This window comes from Pseudomyrmex gracilis, unplaced genomic scaffold (genome assembly GCF_002006095.1).
Source record: "Pseudomyrmex gracilis isolate BER0280 unplaced genomic scaffold, ASM200609v1 scaffold_252, whole genome shotgun sequence".
Classification (NCBI taxonomy): domain Eukaryota; kingdom Metazoa; phylum Arthropoda; class Insecta; order Hymenoptera; family Formicidae; genus Pseudomyrmex; species Pseudomyrmex gracilis.
Window position 1 is genome coordinate 88,643 of NW_018020836.1, and position 14,708 is coordinate 103,350.

The 14,708-nt window shown below is 39.8% G+C and overlaps 4 protein-coding genes across 8 annotated transcripts in view; 2 read left to right on the forward strand and 2 right to left on the reverse strand.

The window, feature by feature from the left end:
• LOC109859268 (leukocyte receptor cluster member 8 homolog) overlaps positions 1-4,243 on the reverse strand; it is a 5,347-nt gene extending 1,104 nt beyond the window's left edge. Inside the window, exons 1-5 of the mRNA XM_020437335.1 lie at positions 3,754-4,243; positions 3,056-3,423; positions 1,201-2,426; positions 737-1,070; positions 438-645 (exon numbers count right to left, since the gene is read on the reverse strand). Coding sequence (XP_020292924.1) covers positions 438-645; positions 737-1,070; positions 1,201-2,426; positions 3,056-3,423; positions 3,754-3,926 — 2,309 coding nt within the window. The 5' untranslated portion in view covers positions 3,927-4,243. The remainder of the gene's footprint in view (positions 1-437; positions 646-736; positions 1,071-1,200; positions 2,427-3,055; positions 3,424-3,753) is intronic.
• Positions 4,244-4,479: 236 nt separating this feature from the next.
• On the forward strand, positions 4,480-7,548 carry LOC109859263. Its single transcript, XM_020437331.1, has 8 exons — positions 4,480-5,245; positions 5,422-5,594; positions 5,678-5,790; positions 5,901-6,356; positions 6,464-6,524; positions 6,630-6,804; positions 6,901-7,066; positions 7,164-7,548. Exons 1-8 carry the CDS (start codon positions 4,955-4,957, stop codon positions 7,424-7,426), a joined length of 1,698 nt encoding a protein of 565 aa, XP_020292920.1. The 5' UTR covers positions 4,480-4,954; the 3' UTR covers positions 7,427-7,548.
• Positions 7,549-8,154: 606 nt separating this feature from the next.
• Positions 8,155-10,894, forward strand: LOC109859261 (abl interactor 2). Of its 4 annotated transcripts, none has more exons than XM_020437328.1 (5): positions 8,155-8,233; positions 8,784-9,452; positions 9,897-10,235; positions 10,318-10,575; positions 10,715-10,894. In XM_020437328.1, exons 2-5 carry the CDS (start codon positions 8,837-8,839, stop codon positions 10,876-10,878), a joined length of 1,377 nt encoding a protein of 458 aa, XP_020292917.1. In that variant the 5' UTR covers positions 8,155-8,233; positions 8,784-8,836; the 3' UTR covers positions 10,879-10,894. The 4 variants fall into 4 exon arrangements, with proteins under 4 accessions (XP_020292917.1, XP_020292914.1, XP_020292915.1 ...); XM_020437325.1 differs by having other exon boundaries at positions 8,163-8,289; XM_020437326.1 differs by having other exon boundaries at positions 8,163-8,289; positions 8,787-9,452.
• Positions 10,895-12,432: 1,538 nt separating this feature from the next.
• Positions 12,433-14,669, reverse strand: LOC109859262 (protein farnesyltransferase subunit beta). 2 transcript variants are annotated; one of them, XM_020437329.1, is made up of 6 exons: positions 14,426-14,669; positions 13,861-14,097; positions 13,471-13,709; positions 13,060-13,360; positions 12,740-12,984; positions 12,433-12,645 (listed from the first exon to the last, which is right to left on the reverse strand). In XM_020437329.1, exons 1-6 carry the CDS (start codon positions 14,444-14,446, stop codon positions 12,453-12,455), a joined length of 1,236 nt encoding a protein of 411 aa, XP_020292918.1. In that variant the 5' UTR covers positions 14,447-14,669; the 3' UTR covers positions 12,433-12,452. The 2 variants fall into 2 exon arrangements, with proteins under 2 accessions (XP_020292918.1, XP_020292919.1); XM_020437330.1 differs by having other exon boundaries at positions 14,429-14,667.
• Positions 14,670-14,708: the final 39 nt, after the last annotated feature.

Here is a 14,708-nt window from a genome sequence, read left to right on the forward strand (position 1 = left end):
TATAATACTATTTAAAATAAATTATATAATCTAATATTATATAAAAGTATGTGTATAAAGTTATTTTTTTCCGCGATTAAAATTGTAGTTTAAAAAATTTAAAAAAAATATATAAGTATTTTATTGAACGGTGTAAAAAAAAACAACTATAAATAAACGTGAGAGCCGATTAAATGTGTTCTCTTTGAAAATTGGACGAAAGATGCACTTTCTCTCGCGAAACATACTAGATATAAAATTAGATATAAACATACTAGATAAAAAAAAAACTTAATATTAGCAAAATTAATTATTTTAACTTAGAAAATATATAAACCTATGGAAAAAATAAAAGATAAATTTCCTAGAATAGTCCACTTTAAATACATACACACACGCATAAAAGTTTAGATGGAGATCATAAAATATGATAATGATAAGTAAGTTTTAATACGTACGACTTGATCATAAATTTCAAAGCTTTCTTTCGCTCTCGTGCAACAAACAAATCCATCAAAAAGGCCGACATCCTTGGCGCTGTTCTATATAACTTGAAAAAAGCATGAAAGTTGCCGAGCCACCACGCCGAGCGTACTTTCAAAGCATGTTGTATACACTCGTCGTTCTTGTCTTCAAGCGAAAGTGCCGCTAAAATTGTAGTTAAATCTGAAATCAAACAATAACATCACAAATGTTTCTCTGATCTGCAAGCAGCATTATACCTATATACGTTTTATACATAATCATTTGTGCGAACCTTGAGTATTCTTCGTAAAGATGTAATAGAGTATTCTATACGCGACGAATTCGCATCGATTTTCGCCACCCAGATCCTGATACAACATCTTGAGCTGCGTCTGACACTGATTAAACTCCTCATTGTCGCCGCGTTCTAAAGCTATACGCGCGTGGGTTTCATATACATGAACGGTGAAAGCATCCCTAACACCTTGTACGGTAAGATCTTGTCGGATAGATTTCAATTGATCGCAAACGTATCTGTAGTCCTGGTCAGTTTGCCAACGCTTCTTGACGTGGGCCAAAGAATTTTGAAGTACACTTACCGGTCTTACTGCAGAAGGCGCGGGTGCCTGCAACAACATTACGCAATTTCGTCACAAAAAAATTTGTACAAATTATCGAGCTTAAAAAATTCTCTTTTGTTTTTGTGTAACAAAATAGTTTAACAATTCTGTTGTTAAATAAATTAAACACACGTACCGATGTGAGACGCAAATAGGGCTTCTCTAAATCCTTGCATGTACCGACGATGTGAAGTCCAGTAAAGTCAAAGTCCCCGTTTGGTTCATCCCTAATAACGCTGCTGACCACTGTCCTGGAAATGCCGCCGTCACTGAATCTGGCGGCACGTTGCTGCAACTTCTCCTTGGTGCCTAACTCGTCTGCATTGCCTGTAGCTAAACCAAACTCGGAATAGAAATGTGACTTAGCCTGCTTATTCTTCTTGTTCTTCTTGTTTCCGTGATTCGCCTTATTGCGCGCGGACTTTTTCGTTTTCAACGCCTTGTAATCATGCTCCCGATCGCTAATGTTCGACGACGAGGACGTGCTGCGTCGGTTGTACCTGCGCGACGGCGGGCTACGCGTACGCGAACGTGTCGATCTCGATCTCGATTTCGACTTGGAGCGCGATCGCGATCGCGACCGCGAGTGCGAGCGGGATCGCGATCTTGACTTGGATCTTGATCTTGACCTCGATCGAGATCTTGATTTCGATTTTGTACGCGATCGTTTACTGTGCATCACAGAGAGACGCGCGCCAAGCCGTGCCCCGAGCGAGTTGGACAGGCCGGATTTGCGCAGGCCTCCCTGTGCATTGACTAGTGGGCTCGCCAGTGGATTCATTAACTTTAACGCCGGTTTCTGAGGCTTGATCGTCATGGTCATGCGTTCGCTGTGGATGCTGGGCAGAGGCTCCTTGTCCCAGTCCTTCACCCAGAGCGAGCCGTCGTTCGCGGCACGTGTGATCTTTCCCTTCAGTATGATTTCTACCTGATCCTTGTCTACTGCCGTTTTACACTTCTCGTAACATCGGTTCACGTAATTCTTGAGACAGTCGGGCCAGTCCCCGACCGGACTCGGGGTAGTCGCGACAGAAGGAGTAACTTTGGTGCCGGGAAGTGTGTTATTAACCGTTGCGGTAACGGGCGCAGTAGGAACAGGAGGTTCTTTGCTAGACGGCGGAGGGGCCGCCACTTCGCACTTCGCGGGCGGCAGCGGCGGCAGTTCCGCCGACTTTGCGTTAGTCCCGTTGGGCATAAAAATACCGGGTGTCGTGGCGTTTCCCTGAAAGCTATTGTTGAATTGAGCTGCTAAATTTTTGTTCCGCTTACGTTTTTTCTTCGCGGCACCGCTATTGCTCGACTGTGTGTATCCAAGATTGGTTTTCTTATTGGGCATGTTAAAACGGACCTGATTGTTGTATTCTGCAAACATATACAAATATTTGAGCGTTAGTACGATCGAATCGTCATATCAATGTGAGCAAAGTGTGATTGCTTTCATAAAAAAAAAAAATAAAAAAATAAAATAAACATTTCCTGCTCCTACTTGAAAAACCTGTTTATCACTTTCAGATAACAGAAGTAAACACATTGAGGTCATTTCAAAATACAATAAAAACAAATATTATCAAAAGATATGTTTTCATATCTTTCTATGCATACACTCTTTCTGAGTCATTTCTTTTGTGAAGACTTTGTGTACAGTCGGCGTCAATGAATCGTTTCGTAGCCCCGGGAGCTAAGGGTAAGAGAGACGGTATTCCCTAAGATTAAGTACTGCCAACGGACGCCGCACTAACTAACTGTAGCAGATTTCGATGAATTGACCAATCACAGTATTTACTGCTACGGAATACCGTCCCTCTTACCTCTAGCTCCCCGCGTCCACGAAACGATTCATTGACGCCGACTGTACAATCCTTGTTATCTTTGTTGACAGAAATGACATGAGTGTGTCGAGCATTAAAATAAATTAAAGATAAAATCATTTTTTTTTTTTTATTGTAAACACAACCAATATTTTTTTGTTGTGACAAAAACAATTTACTTACCATAAGGGAACGAGTTGTACATAAACCCTGGATAAGATATTGGCTGTTGTTGTTGCTGCTGCTGTTGCTGCTGTATGTGATTATTATGTTGCTGAGTTGGTTGAGCTGGTGGTGGACCAGGTGGTAATGGAGGAAGATCAGAGTCCTCATCGAGACTCATGGGAGTTCCTGGTATAGGCGGTTGTTGCTGTACCTGTTTTGTTTGATTGTTTCCCTGTTGCTGCTGCTGTTGTTGTTGTTGCTGTTGTTGCTGCTGCATCTGCTGTGAATTAAAACTCTGACCATATCCTGGCATCATTGTGTGATAAAAGTTGAACATCTGTCCATGATGCGGCACACCCTGGCCGTATCCTTGGCTGTACATTTGCCTGAAAAAAAAAAAAAAAAAAAAATCATATTCTTGTTTCTTTTCCCTCGAATTCGTTTTTTCTCTTTAAATTCTAAGAGATCGGTAAAATAATTTAAAAAAAAATTCGAACAAAAATCGATTTGATCTATTCTGCAATTTTTCACGGCTTGTTACGAAACGACATTTTCTCGATATACGCAACAAATACGGAGCATCATCTCCGATTTCGCACGGATGTGACAGATCAAAGAGGAAAATGGCCGACTCGACCCGACTATAAAGCGCGACGCGCTGTTGTTGCTCAACGATCTACGCTCCCATATAATTGCTTCCTCTCTCTCACACTCACCCCGGATACGGAGGAAACATGCCGTGCATGTTATTCGGTGGATATTGCCAAGCCATATTCGCCATCGGGCCTCCGATTTGCTGGTATTGCTGCTGCGGGTGAAACGACTGCTGCTGCGGTTGCTGCTGCTGCTGCTGCTGCTTCTTCTGCGACAACGCCTCACCTTCTGACATACCGTGGAGAATAAAAAAATATCAGAATCGCATATATAGAAATGGCCGCCCACCCTATCTCCGCGCGTTTCTTCGTCGACTCTCTCTCTCTCTCTCTCTCTATCCGGATAATCGCGACGAAAATACGTGGACGTGCGTACACTTGAAAATGATACGAAACATCATCCAAGCGAGACGCGCCACTTCCACGATTTCTATTTTCTCTTCTTCTCGTTTTCTCACTTCGACGAAAATTCGAGATTTTTAATTCGCGTCCAATCTCTCTAACACACACGCTAACAGCATCGCCATTCACTTTGACAGAGAAGAAACAGCATCTCGAGCGCCGCTCGATGCCGTTTCTGGGAAGTACCCAGTTTTAGGACTCGTGTCCATACGATGGGAATCGAGAAAAAGTCACCAGAACCTCGGAGCGATCCCATTGGCCGACTCGGTCGATCCGATCGACGCGATTGGATCCGCGCGAACTGGAAAACCGTTTCGGCGATCTTCGAGCGGTGTTGTGAACACGAGCCTTTGCAAAAACTTGTTTGGGAGTCAAAATTAAAGATCGGTTTTCGTAACATCCGCGCGGTCATCTCAATCGCCCGAAAAAATCACGCTCAATCGTTGCGTCCGATACGAGATTGATTGGTCGATTTCAAACGAAATAATCGCGTTTACCGGAATTGGTGAAAACGGCCTTTAACATGTCAAACGTGCGACATGCGTATCTTCGCGATTTGAACGGGGAGAAAGCAGAACGTGTACACGGGGAACGTATAAATAAAGTATATAATTTGATTTAAGAGGCTGCGCAATATTGCGCAATATATCGTTGGAGAAAAAAATAAACACACAAATAGCGTGTTTCGTCACATCGTTATTTGACGGGAGACGGTGAGAGAGACAGAGATAGAGAGAGAGAGAGAAAAGGAAAAAGAGCGAAAAGCGAGACAATGGACTCGTTGTTTAAAGGAGTATAAGATTCGACTATTGATCGCGGGCTACAACGTGCGCAACTCTTGTGTGATGTTCGTGAGTAAACGATGTTTCAAAGAGCGCAGAGTATTTTCGTAATTTTTCTCGCGATTTTTTACCGCACGTACTGCGGCGACAGCGCGATCAAAAATCCAAATGAGAAGAGACACGACGGGGCGGATGATTATCAGATGTGCCTCGAGAGCTTCGACGTTCACAGGGACAAAATTATTAAAACTCAGGACTCTCGCGATATGGGCGCGAAGTACTTGAGCGTGATGGATCTCGACTCCAGAATCGAGTGTTTGAAGTACTGCTGCGAGACCGAACAATGCGACGTGTTCATCTTCGAAGAAAAGGTAAATAATATATAATTGTTACGCGTGTGTTTGTAAACGCGCGTCAAGTAAAAAAAAACGCACGTACACACACAGCGCGCGTACACAAAAGACGGAAAAGAAGCAGCTTTTGCGCGCAATTTTCCCATCTCGAGAATATATCGCATCTTTTCATTTTTTTTCTTTCGTTTCTTCAGAAACCAGGCAGTTGTTATCTGTTTCAATGCGGGCCGTTGCACGATTTCAAGTGTAAATTTACAAGACACACCAATTACACCAGCGCCGTACGAACCAATTATCCCACGCAAAGCAAACAGGAGGAGGAAGAGATCAGAATATCTCAACAGGAGCACGAGTTGAAGTCGCTTAGGTAAATTGTTCAATTATTATGTTATCTGTAATAATTTTGTTTCTTTTGTAATATTAACTATAATTTTCTCTTGTGTGCTTTAGGAAAAATACTGAAATTAAATCTGATTATGGATTTACAGAAACCCCAGTCAAATCAGTAGTAGTCACACAGATACCAAAACTAATACCGACTACACCTGCGCCAATGAAACCAGGTCTGTGTTTGTTGTCAAACTTTGACAAGACCTGATTGTTTTTCTTGAAATTGTAGTTTCTTAAATTTTTGAGATTTAACTCAATCAAATGTGTCTCTCGTTGACAACAGCTTGCAGTAGAAATCAATACGAATGTCGTTCGTCCGGAGACTGCATAGCGATATACAACGTTTGCGACGGCATTCCTCAATGCGCTGACGGTTCTGACGAGGCGTCCGATCTTGTGTGTCCTACGGAGAAATCCACGATTTCTTCGATACCGCAAATGCCTCATCCATCTTCGGATATTTTGAGATACCAACAGCTGGCCAATCACAAATCTCCTCTCAATTCGTTCTATCCCGTGGCGCCGGAGATTAATCTGAAAAATTGGGAGACGCAAAATCTGCCACAACAAATGTCGCATCAGAATGTTCTGTATCCCGGTCAATCGGTGGACGTGCCGCAGATGCATAAAAATTACGGTTTACCGGGATATCAATGGGATTATCAGCCTATGTACGAACAAAAAGATCTTTACGTTCCTGTTGACACGTTTCAGAAACAAAATGTGAATCCCTATGAACGTAAGTGAAATCTAGAGTTTTTTTTTTTTTTTTTATACATCTATCGTGTAATTGCAACGAAGTCTCAGATTCTGATGTAGATAATGTGTGAATTTACGTTTTTTCAGAACAACCACATATATTCAATCACAAGGGTTTGAGCGTTATAGGAAACAACGAAGCGGACAGGTAATTCGAAATCTTAATATTTTTTTTAGCTGTAACTTCAAATGAAAAAGTAGAACATTACTAAAGTGTATAATATTATATTTTCTTATTGTTTTATACGTTTAGAGAACTGTATACGGATCCCAAACATTCCTATCCGTCGCATTTTTCCTTGTCAAATAAAGCAGTTTGGCAAGAAACTCCGGTGCATTTATCTCCGTCTGTTGCGCCAAATTTTCAGCCTCAGCAAGTCACTAATGTAGAAAATGTCGCAAAAAGTACAATGACGCCAGCCTGTGATGTGAGTAAATCTCTCTCTCTTTCTCTCTCTTGAGTTTTCTCTGTATAAAATTTTTGACAATATTTTTATGTAACGAAACAAAAATTCCGTCAATAGACTTCTGGAGAACAGAAAAAGGAATTAAAGCAAACTAGCGAGCCTGTGAAGAAGGAAGAGAAAACCGACTCGAAACATACAAATAAGGCGAGTAAACAGGTCACTGAGAAATCACTGATATCAGCAAACGAAGTTGCCAAACATAATCATGGGAAAGAATCAAAAGGTGAACATTAGAGAAAATACATTCGTGTATAGAAAATTTATATGTACTTTTGCAGTAATATATACATATATATATGTATATTGTTTTGAAATTCTAGATCATAAGAGTGTGGTTGTAATTGAAGAGCATGCGAGAACGCACGAGAGAGTCGATCTTGTCGCAGAACGCCTTCAAATATTTAAAAACGACGTTTTAAGGCCCAAAGGAGCGGTAGTGTCATTGTCATTGGGACTTATAGCGACCGCAATCACGGTCGCTTTGATTGTTTGCCGATTACGGGTGATAAAACGGCGTGGGAGATGCGGTCACGGACCTTATGCTCACGATGCGGATTATTTGGTTAACGGGATGTATTTATAATTGTACAAAAACAACAGCGAAAGCAACTTACTTTCTAATTTGTTTATGTATTTGTTTGTGTATTTGTTTATGTATTTTTATAATTATATATATATATATTATTACATGTGATATCATGTTGTTTGTTGATATGTGATATTTTGTTTATTATTTGTTATATATATTTCTTTGTGATTTATATGTATAATTTTTATCTTTGTTATTTATATGTTGTTTATATGTTATTTCTTTGTGATTTATATGTATATACTTTTACGATCATAATTGGAAGAAAAAACTTCCGAACTCACGCGACATTTTGCAAAAATAAAACTGTGATTTTTTTAATTTCTTTGAGTTGCATTTAAGTGATGAGCTGCAAAAGTGTTGTCTCTCTAATAGCAATTATAGTATTTTAATATACAAATACATAATAATATATTAATAATATTATTGAAATTATTTCATTGCTCCTGCAATAATCACCAATATATCCTCTTTTCCTTATTTCCAACATTTTCAAAACTTTTCTAAACTTAAGAAAAAAACTCACATTTTCAACTTCTTTTCATTCGAAATATAATTGAGAATTGTATTCGAACTTCAATCGAAAATGGGACATATTTTTTTTGTTTGTTTTGTCCCGTCCCGTTGCGAACAATTGTGAACGAGATTCGAAATTTTCAAAAACATCCAATCGGACTCGCACGTATCGATCGTATTGCCGCGACGTGTGCGATTCGAGCGTGCGTCGTGTCGCGCGCGCATATGTCACAGCCATTTTTATTCCTCGTGCGCTTTTTCTCGTTTAAGTTTTCGGGAGTTTCGGTAATTATGAATTAATGAGGCTGTAGTAGCTGGTAGTTGCAATATGGCTGAGTACCGTTAGTTGATTTTCTATTCTTTTCATTATCTCTAGATATTGTTCGTTTGTCCCGGCCGCGTCCTGTCAATCATGTTCGCGGATCGAATCACTTGTCCTCTATTCTCGCGTCCATCTTGCTTCCTTCTGGGTGTTTAGACGCCGCCCCTAATGCGCTGTCACACACATAATCTACTTTTTCGTTTTCCATTCGCTACTTCGTTCGCGGAACGTCCTGTGTGCCAAGTATATATTAATTGTAAATTAACATGCTCCTGCATGAGAAATAGAACAATCTAGTTTTTTGTAAAAGACAGTTGTTCACACGACACGTTAAACGTCAATTTATATATATGTATATAATTTTGATTTCGACTCTTTTGTGTAATATTTATATACTTTATTCCTCTGCAATTATGCTTTCTATGCTACAAAATTAATAACAATAACGATTAGATGTAGTGCGATAAGTATTTCTACACATGCATAATGTGTATGACTTCTTCTGTCTCCAAGAAGGATCAGGTTCCTACTGTGTGTCGTCGGGAGTTGGCAGTGATTCTGAAGTCATGGCAGAGTTGGCGGCACTCCTGAGACATGAGATTCCCGAAGGAAGAAACAATCTGGCCGACAGTCACACGAATCTGGAAAGGGTGGCGGAATATTGCGAGGCGAACTACTTCCAGTCGGAGAACAAGAGAATCGCGCTGGAGGAGACGAAAAATTACACCACCCAATCTCTGGCCAGCGTGGCCTATCAGATAAACACTCTGGCATATAATTTCCTTCAATTATTAGACCTTCAGACGTCCCAGCTCGCGGAAATGGAGAGTCAGATGAATCACATCGCTCAGACGGTCATGATTCACAAGGAGAAAGTTGCCAGAAGGGAGATTGGCGTGCTGACAGCCAACAAAATGACAACTCGCCAATATAAAATCATCGCCCCCGCGAATCCCGAAAAACCTATTAAATACGTTAGGAAGTGTATTGATTATACAATTTTAGATGAAATTGGACATGGTGTACGAAGCAGTGGTACACCAAGGAGCAAGCAGAGAGGAGGTAGTCAGGGCAGTGTTCAGAGTTTAGGTGCTGCTTCTACAGGTTCAGGCTTAGGTGCTGCTATGGTGGGACCTGCTCCTACCACCAAACCACCCACACCACCTCAGACAGTAAGAACTGGTAAGAGACTCACATATACTTATATATATATAATATGAATAGAATGTTTGATATTTGTTGTTTGGCACAAACAGAGAAAAAAAGAAAATTTGTCTCTTCTGATAGAAATTAACAGACAAGTTATCAAACATTCTGTAAAAAACATAGGGTGCCCCATGGCAGTTCGGGGCACCCTGAATGAACACTTAGAAATCGCACATTATGCTACACAAACTTGTAAAGGTGTACTTTTTCAGTTGCGGTTATAAAAAAATTAAAAATTTCTCGCTAAAAGACGAAAAGGTATTTACTACTTTTCGCATGCATGTATGTTTTTTCTTTCTTTTTGCTTCTAGATGTTCTTCTATCTGTCTATTAAAAATCCAATGTTTTATGTGTTCTCCGAACGGAGAAAGAAAAACTATAGTGGGAGCATATACTGAGTCGATGTTGTTTATGCCTTAGGAACGTTGAGTAAAGGCTCGCGCGAATATAGGACTCCACCAGCGGTAGCTCCGCCCCAAGTTCCTAGTCATTACGCTCCCAACTATCCGCTCGGACATCCCAGGCGAGATCGCGGTCCTGGATACAGCACTCTACCGTTGCATGCTCACAATACGACGAGTTCCCACACGACAAGCCACAACGCCAATCACAACGCGCACACCAACACCATCAATCAGCATGCGACCATACCACAAGTGGGAACAGTACATCCTCTGCAGAGTCATCCGCAAACGCCTCCGCCAGCGCCGCCAAGTGTCACAGCAGGTTACGTGCAGGAGCAGCACAACAATATGCCTCGTAAGTGACAAACGTACGTCATATTTAACACAGTGCAAAGTTACAACGATGATGATAAACATTGATACTTTTTTTTCGTCAGCTCCGCCTTCACCTTTGGTCGGGCTAAGCGGTGACATGGCAGAATACACCGGGCATCACACTCTTCCCCACAGATTGTCACATCAAGTAAGTCGTGGCAGTGGTGCCAGCAGTCCGCCTCTACCGCCTCCACCACCACCGGAACAGGAGGAACATCCGCAATTCGGTAGACCGACTCCGTCCTCTGGTGCTATAATGCCAATAGTGCCGGACGAGGAGGATTTACCTGGATGGGTGCCAAAAAATTATATTGAGAAAGGTAGAACTTGGAAATCTTAGTAGAACTTAGTAGAACTTGGAAATCTGCGTGTCTATTTTGTGCTGCAAAAGTAACAAGTCAGTGTATAAAACATACAGAGGGAATATGCAGTAAAATACATAAAATTTTATAATTGCAGTGGTAGCTATTTATGATTATTATGCTGACAAAGAGGACGAATTAAGTTTCCAAGAGAGTTCTGTGATCTATGTGCTCAAGAAAAACGACGACGGCTGGTGGGAGGGAGTTATGGACGGAATAACCGGATTATTTCCGGGTAACTATGTCGAACCGTGCGTATAAATCTGCAAACCATGAGATAATCGGCCATATCGACGCAATTATCCAAAAACTGCTGTTCTCAAGCATTTTTATCATTTATTATTATTTAACGCATTCACATGTTAATTACCGTTATTTGATAATTACTCGTTTCTTGTCAGACGATGTTCTTGTTTAACTTCCCGTTCGAACATTCGAAGAGCAATTACGAGCGTATAAAGGACAACTGTTTCAAATTAAATTCATATAAAAGACATAGTTTTTAGTCTGTATGTGTTACTTCACGTATTTATTGACGAACGTAAAGAAAGGATGCCAAGTATCATTGTTGCAATGATATATATATATATATATATATACACACACACAGTATTATACAGTAAATCGGTGCGTTAATATCTGTAATAAAATATATATGCCATTCAACGTGTTCGGTGTATACGCCGACGTATATATTATCACGAAACTTCCTTCACGGAACACACTTCCGTAGATTTTGTATCATCTCTATATTACTGTTTCTCTCAATAACTCTTAAGCTAAGTTTGTATAAAATCTCCAAGCAAAATATTGAAAAATGACTAGTTTTTACAATAATGCGTGACAAAAAAATGACTAGTTTTTACAATATTGTAGAGGAACATTAGCGTATTATTTAAGTTTATCGACGTGAGTAATATATATCAAGCGAGTTCGCTGAGTGGAATATTTAAAAACTCATATATACGTATAATGAGATCTTTCTTCTAGTGAGGTAAAAAAAAAAAAAAATGTATTTTTCTGCATTTTTAATAATTTTCTCGAGAGTAGAAGTATATATTGAATTGCATATATATATATATAAAGTAACGAGTAATAATTGCATATGTAAGTAACGAGAGTATGTCGATTAATTTACATGTACATATATATATATGTGTGTATAAGATCACTTGTTGCAATAGAGATCTTGTCTCTGAATTATTCTTGTATTATTATTATTTACACAAAGTAGTTCTTAACGTCTTTATTGATCCCACGACTGTGTGATTGAGAAAAAGCTTTTTCAGAGAGAGAGAGATAGAAAGAGAAAGCTCTATGGTGTTTTTTTTTACGAATAAATTATAAATAAATTTACATGTGAGGAACAATTTGATTCGAAGTATCAGAAAAAACACATAGATAACGAAAGTAAATATCACGTTGCTGTCACACAAGCGTGTTATGAAGCAGCGTTTGACGGATTTTGTTCCGAAGGATGAAACTTGGTGTCAATCGTTCCGCGTCTCTAAATTTTATACGTATGCAATAAAATTACAACGAAGATAGAATGTAGTGTTTTTTCAATCTTCTTTGCTAAACAATAATCCAAATGTTCGTTAAGAGAACTGACCGCAATATTTGATTAAAAACTAAAAATGTGACATTTTTTGATCTAATTTTTATTATAAGAAATAAATGCGGAATTTCATGTGTACACAAATAGCTCTCTACATAATTGATCAACGAGGTAAGATTTACTTTCTCTGTAATTTTCTTTTTCTTTTTTTCTTTTTTTTTTCTTTTTTAGGAAAAACATACAAACGTTACCAACGTGCTAAAACAAGCAAACCGCATCAATCAAAAGGTATCGGTAAGGATAGAAAATATTCTAGCGCTTTATTCGCAGCATTCATTTGCAAATTGTAAGTAGGATGGATAAGTTCTACCCTGTTCAAGGATTTCGTGCCGACGATCGTTCTTATCGGCGAGTTTTGCGCAATCGACAATCCACTGAGAGTGTAACACGTGTGGTATATGTCACGATTTCTGAAAAGAAAAGTGTGCAAAAATCATCACTAACGTGAGACAAAAAAAAAAGCGCGCGAATCGCGTGAAAAATGCGCGAAAATGCTCTACGTACTTTCCGGGTTTATCCAAGAGACCGCCGTGCGGATTCTGACTGCAGACTAATATGTACTCCTGCAACGCCTCTTGATTGAACAGCCAGTGATCCGAGACATTCAACGATTTGTCCTGGTTTGACAATATAGCGCTGATCAGCGGAAACGAACCGCCCTGCCAGAACGAGTAGCAACCGTCCACCAATTTGTTCGTACGTCCTTGAAAGCCGCCTTCCAGACGCATTTGTTTATTTACTATCCATCTCTGTTAAAAAAAAAAAAAAAGCGAGAATGAAAGACTCTACAGAGAAACGTGTGTGAAATATCTCGATAATCTTACCAACAGCGAGGGCAAGTGGCAAAGTTCCGTTCTGCCGAGCATCACGAGCGAGGCTATGCCGCAATACGCGTATCCGCCATGAGCTTCCATTCCTGGAGAACCCCCAAAGCCACCTTCCCACGTTTGACACTTGCCTATCCACTCGGCTGTGCCTTTGAACATATCCGGAGTATATACATTTGTCAGTTTAGCAGCAGCAAGGGCGCAATACGGTCCTCTTATATCCGCCTCTCCGTTTTCATGCATAGCGAAAGAACCGTCCTCACCGCGTAAGGACGACAGAAACTTTTTCAAACTCTTTCTGAAAAATTTATCGCAAAAATTTCGCACACATTGCAAATAGCAGTTTCTTCGGCTTCACATGCGCTCGCAGTGAATTTTATTTTATTCACTTTATCTGCACGCACATACCTATATATTGTGTTATATGCTTCCCGCGTGCCGATAGTGCACAGTGCATTCACAGCGGCGTAAGTAGCTGCCAGATGTGGATACTGCCCTGGGCCTCCTCCAAAACCACCCGTTGGCGATTGGCACCTAGCTAGAAAACCCACTATCTTGGATTGTTCCTCTTTACTCAAACGTTCTCCCAATATCGCAAGGGAGTGCAATATCCAAAAGCACAGCCATGGTCTGCTGCAGTCCAAACACTATTATCACATTGTAAATGCCGCATGAATTTTTTGTCATTACAAATGAACACAAGTCAAATTGTCACGTAGCAAAATTGGAGTTCAATTTTGTGTTTTTTGTTTTTTTTTTTTCTATATTTTTCTATATTAACAAAGAGAGAACAAATACCTCGTAAGCTTCATTCAAGTGAGTAACCGCATTCTTCAAGAAACTAATATGTTTCATCCTAAGTAAGGTAGGTTCTTTGGAAGATTGATATAACTTCAGTACGGTATATTCAACGTGAGTCTGTTTGCTTGTAGTGGCAGTTTCGTGACCTTCTTCATCTTGTTTTTGTTTTAACACCTCTTCGTAAGTCCTTTGCTTAGGACAAAGGACTTCCGACAACTCGGAATCCGACATTACCTGTAAAGTAAGCAATACAAAAAATACAAACTTATTTCACACAAAAATACGTTGACAAAAATAAACTACGTTTTGATAGTCAAGACACACACACACACACACAATATTACTATTTACATATTAATTAAGTAACAACTACTCTTATCGCAAAGAACTTCTTCCGCGCGACACAACAACAAAAAATATAGTCTTAAGTTTAGTACAATATAATTTTACACGATACTTTAACTTTTTCTATATTTCACAAACTCGAATCTTTCGTACGTATAAACCGTATAAATGTTAACCAAAGAGAGAGTGTATCTTACGAACAAAATAAATACTTTACCACCTTCTTATAACCTGCCATAACCCAATTGAATACACTGTGGTATTTTGCTGGCAGCTTGGTGGTCAAGCTAGGTATCCTTAGGTCCTAGCTTAGATCCTTCTTTTCCTCTTTCTTCTCAACCAAAGCGGAGAGAAGACCGGGTACGCACCGACAAATTGCTCGTGGACTCGTGGTGGACTGATGATGGCTACGTAGTTGCCAATAGGTCTGTTCTTTTTACCTGAACTGGCTACGCTAGTTCAGAGTTCATCTTTCTTTTTCCCAATGTCGAGTGAAAAAG

What these genes read in the sequence shown, in the direction of transcription:
- LOC109859263 (XM_020437331.1), top strand. Translation starts at nt 4,955, where the DNA reads ATGTTTCAAAGAGCGCAGAGTATTTTCGTAATTTTTCTCGCGATTTTT. An exon ending in GGAAACAACGAAGCGGACAG is followed by an intron (nt 6,525 to 6,629) that starts GTAATTCGAAAT and finishes TTATACGTTTAG; the next exon opens with AGAACTGTATACGGATCCCA. An exon ending in CAATGACGCCAGCCTGTGAT is followed by an intron (nt 6,805 to 6,900) that starts GTGAGTAAATCT and finishes TTCCGTCAATAG; the next exon opens with ACTTCTGGAGAACAGAAAAA.
- LOC109859261 (XM_020437325.1), top strand. An exon ending in GCAGCACAACAATATGCCTC is followed by an intron (nt 10,236 to 10,317) that starts GTAAGTGACAAA and finishes TTTTTTCGTCAG; the next exon opens with CTCCGCCTTCACCTTTGGTC. An exon ending in AAAAAATTATATTGAGAAAG is followed by an intron (nt 10,576 to 10,714) that starts GTAGAACTTGGA and finishes TTATAATTGCAG; the next exon opens with TGGTAGCTATTTATGATTAT.
- LOC109859262 (XM_020437329.1), bottom strand. Translation starts at nt 14,446, where the DNA reads ATGGCAGGTTATAAGAAGGTG. An exon ending in TGGCAGGTTATAAGAAGGTG is followed by an intron (nt 14,098 to 14,425) that starts GTAAAGTATTTA and finishes CTTACTTTACAG; the next exon opens with GTAATGTCGGATTCCGAGTT. An exon ending in GCCACTTGCCCTCGCTGTTG is followed by an intron (nt 12,985 to 13,059) that starts GTAAGATTATCG and finishes TTTTTTTAACAG; the next exon opens with AGATGGATAGTAAATAAACA.